Source organism: Echinops telfairi, unplaced genomic scaffold (assembly GCF_000313985.2).
Source record: "Echinops telfairi isolate 266 unplaced genomic scaffold, ASM31398v2 ScPeMD7_7462;HRSCAF=8500, whole genome shotgun sequence".
Taxonomy (NCBI): domain Eukaryota; kingdom Metazoa; phylum Chordata; class Mammalia; order Afrosoricida; family Tenrecidae; genus Echinops; species Echinops telfairi.
In genome coordinates this window covers 825,545-828,817 of record NW_022111362.1, presented here as the reverse complement: position 1 = coordinate 828,817, position 3,273 = coordinate 825,545, and the positions used below count along the sequence as shown (strand labels likewise).

The window sequence follows — 3,273 nt, the reverse complement described above, 5'->3', positions numbered from 1 at the left end:
AGAGAGACGGTCACAATGGTTAAGTGCTCAATTGCTAACCTAACGGTCAGTAATCGGAAGTCATCAGTCGCTCTGCTGAAGAGAGATATGGCAATCGGCGACCTTAAATATTAAGCCCACAGCTATGGGGTAGATTCCGACTCATCCCTGACCCATAAGGATGGAGTAGAACTGCCTCCATAGGATTGTCCAAGGTTGTCAACCCTTAAGGAAGCAGACTGCTGCCACCTCTTTCTCCCTCTGAACTTCTGGTTGGTTAGAACCACTAAGCTTTTGGTTAGCAGTTCAGTGCTTCAACCACTGAGTCAACTAAGCTCCTTCTCATAAAGTTGGCAGCCTTTGAACCACTGGACAGCTCGCCTCTGTCATATGGGTTGGAATAAACTCAAGTCTGGGCTTTGGTTTGGTATGCAGATGGAAAGAAAGACCCAGTCCACAAAGTGAGGCTTCAGTCCTACTGCTTTAGTAGTCGAGACCAATGAGAACCAATAAAGATGGAGTCAGACCCAGAGTGAGGGTCTACTGCACTGTGGGCATCCTACAGGTTTTCTGCCCACAGAACCAGAAAAGTATCTAAAAGAAGGACACTGACAATAACATTCAAGGAGTCTCGGTACTAACTCAGCAGTTTGAAACTACCAACCATTCCCCAAGAGAAAAATGAGGCTGTCTGCTTCTGTAAAGATACCCAAAGGCTACCTACAGGGTCATTATGCATCCGAATCAACTGATGGCAATGGGTTTGGTCTGGGTCTTTACCTCCAGAGTAACTCTGATTCCAAATGAACACCATTAGTTCTTAGCTGAACCTCAGTTTCCTCACCTGTCTTATGGAGGCTCTGAAATAAGGCATTGTGCTACTGAGAGGGTTCACCAGTTGGAGCTCAGGAAATGTGAATTTAATTACTTCTTTATACTTCTGCTTTCTTACTTGTGAAATGACTGACCCCAGGCCCCAGCCTGCAGTTGAAACTGGCAGGATAGAATAAGATCCCTATCAGAAATGTTCAGTATCTATGTAATACATAGTCAATACTCAATACATGGAAACTAGAAATAAATTTATAATGCTCAACATTTCCTCCCTATACCCAAAACTACAAGAACAGGAAATTAATCCCCTTTCTGCCACTGACCTTTCCAGGCCAAAGACATCCTTGGCACTCTCAGCTGCCTGCCTTGCAAGACTCAGCCCTTCTAGCAGGCCGCTGAGCTCGACTTGTGTCATCCCCAGTGGGTAGGACCCTAGCAGGTCAGGGGCACAGGCAAGCAGCCTAGAGGCACAGGTTGGGGGAAGCAGCTCATGGCTGAGTGGCATTTGTGACCACAGGTCACACAGTTCACCCTTTCTTTCCCTTTTCATCATGGCTAGTAGACAAGATTGTGTCTACACCATCCCTGATTCCTTTGCATGGAAGACTGAGAAGACAGGTCCTAAACTCCGGGTTCCTGAGGAATCTGGGATGAGACATACTCTGAAAGGAGCAGGAACCTCCTGGCATGGGTTCAGTGGCTCTAGCTGGGGCCTAGGGGTGGGGGGTGGGATTGGAAAGATGGTCAGCAGTAGTTTGCCAGAGACTCTGGCTGAAGGGATAATTGACCTCTCTCTCTGATTTCCAAAACAACTTTGGTGCCTAGTCAACTGCACCATGGAGCGCCGCAAGGACCCGTGTTCGTGTTCACTCATTCATTGATTCATCATTGAGGTGCCATTCATCACCATTCATTCATTCATCCTGTGCCCTGGATGCAGAACCTGGACCCCTAATGAGCTGGTCCCTGCTATTAAAGAACTAACAATTTAGTGATAAAGACAATCCTTTCCTCTCCTACTCTTAAGAATACCAGGAGCAGAAAATCAAGCCAGTCAAATCAGACCAGTGCTGTGGTTGGCCTCCGGTGCCCTCTGGTGGACAGCAGGTGGAGAATTGCCATCTCTGTCTCTTGACCCTGCTCTAAGTTTCTGGTGCCTGATAGTCCCACCCCTGGGAATTTACCAAGCCAGGAAAAGCTGCTGTGGACTTGACCTTAAACCAGTGACCAAGGAAGTGGGTTGAGTCCCAGAGCTGGAGTCCAGAGACCAGCGGGAGCCACTGGGAACCTCGACAGCAAGGCTGGACAAAGCAAACACCAAAAGATCTCTCTGCTTCCTTTTTGCCCAAAGTAGATAGTCAGAGCAGAAGTTCTATTCTAGCAGCCCCAAGGAGACTCTGGGGGAATTCCCCTGTGGGTTGGGCCCCTGGCAGGGCTGTGCTGAATGGAACTCAGCTCCATTGCCAGAGTGGCCTCCAGGTTGCTTGACCTCCAGTTAGTAGGCACACCCTGAGGTCCCTAGGACAGTCATTATTGTGGAACCCATCACTGTCCACTTCCCATTCCTTCATGAAAACAAAACAACCGAAGATGGCACCCAGTTAGATTTACCGTCCCAGAACTCCTGCTGCCAGACCAGAAAATTAAAAGGTAAGGTGAAGGAGACTGGGAAACAGAATCCTAAAATTAGAATCAGGGTACTAGGGTCTGTCCCCACACCCCCTCCCCACTTTAAAAAAAAAAATTCACCCACAAAGCAAACTGAGAATGCACTGAAATGCCCTAGTTTCATTGTGCTGGGCTCATGGGCTCCACACCGAGCCTCTGCCAGGTCCTATTTCCCCAGGATCCCCACGCTGATAGCTACCTTGTGCTCATAGCCTAGGGTTGGGTCAGCATGGGTAACCACAGATTTGGAGCAATTGAAAAAATTCCAGGAAATTTACCTGAGTCAGATCCCAGTGTGGCAGAGCACAAGCGGGTAGCCATAGCCCAGGGGTGAATTCAGTTCTAGTTGGCTGATAAGAAAACAACCTCTCTGGTATACTAGATCTCCTCCCCTGGGGATTAGCGTGATAGCCCCAAAATCGGGGCACTTCATAAACCCAATATAAAAAAGAGTAAAAATATTTTCTCAGTAAAAACTGCACACCCAAGCCTCATTGTTTAACTCCAAGACAAACTGGCAGAACAAGTACTTAAACATACATTAGCATAATAAGGGAGCCAGTGCTAAGGAATGCCACAAGTTAGCTACAGAGCTTGGAGGCTCTCAACATTAAAAAGAGCCCCTGGAGAAAGCCTTGGTTTCAGAATACCTCACTGAGCACAAACCCAGAGCCCGTAGCCAGGGGGAAAATTTAATTCAATTCAATTCCAGCTGGCCGGGTGGGGGTGGGGGGGGACAACGACAAAAAAAAACACTCTCTGAGCTATTTGGGCATCAGCGGTATTGGCACA

At 47.9% G+C, this 3,273-nt stretch overlaps 1 protein-coding gene across 1 annotated transcript in view; it reads right to left on the bottom strand.

The window, feature by feature from the left end:
* Positions 1–2,802, bottom strand: part of CXCL12 (C-X-C motif chemokine ligand 12) — an 18,646-nt gene extending 15,844 nt beyond the window's left edge. Inside the window, exon 1 of the mRNA XM_045283529.1 lies at positions 2,760–2,802. Coding sequence (XP_045139464.1) covers positions 2,760–2,802 — 43 coding nt within the window. The remainder of the gene's footprint in view (positions 1–2,759) is intronic.
* Between the last annotated feature and the right edge of the window lie 471 nt (positions 2,803–3,273).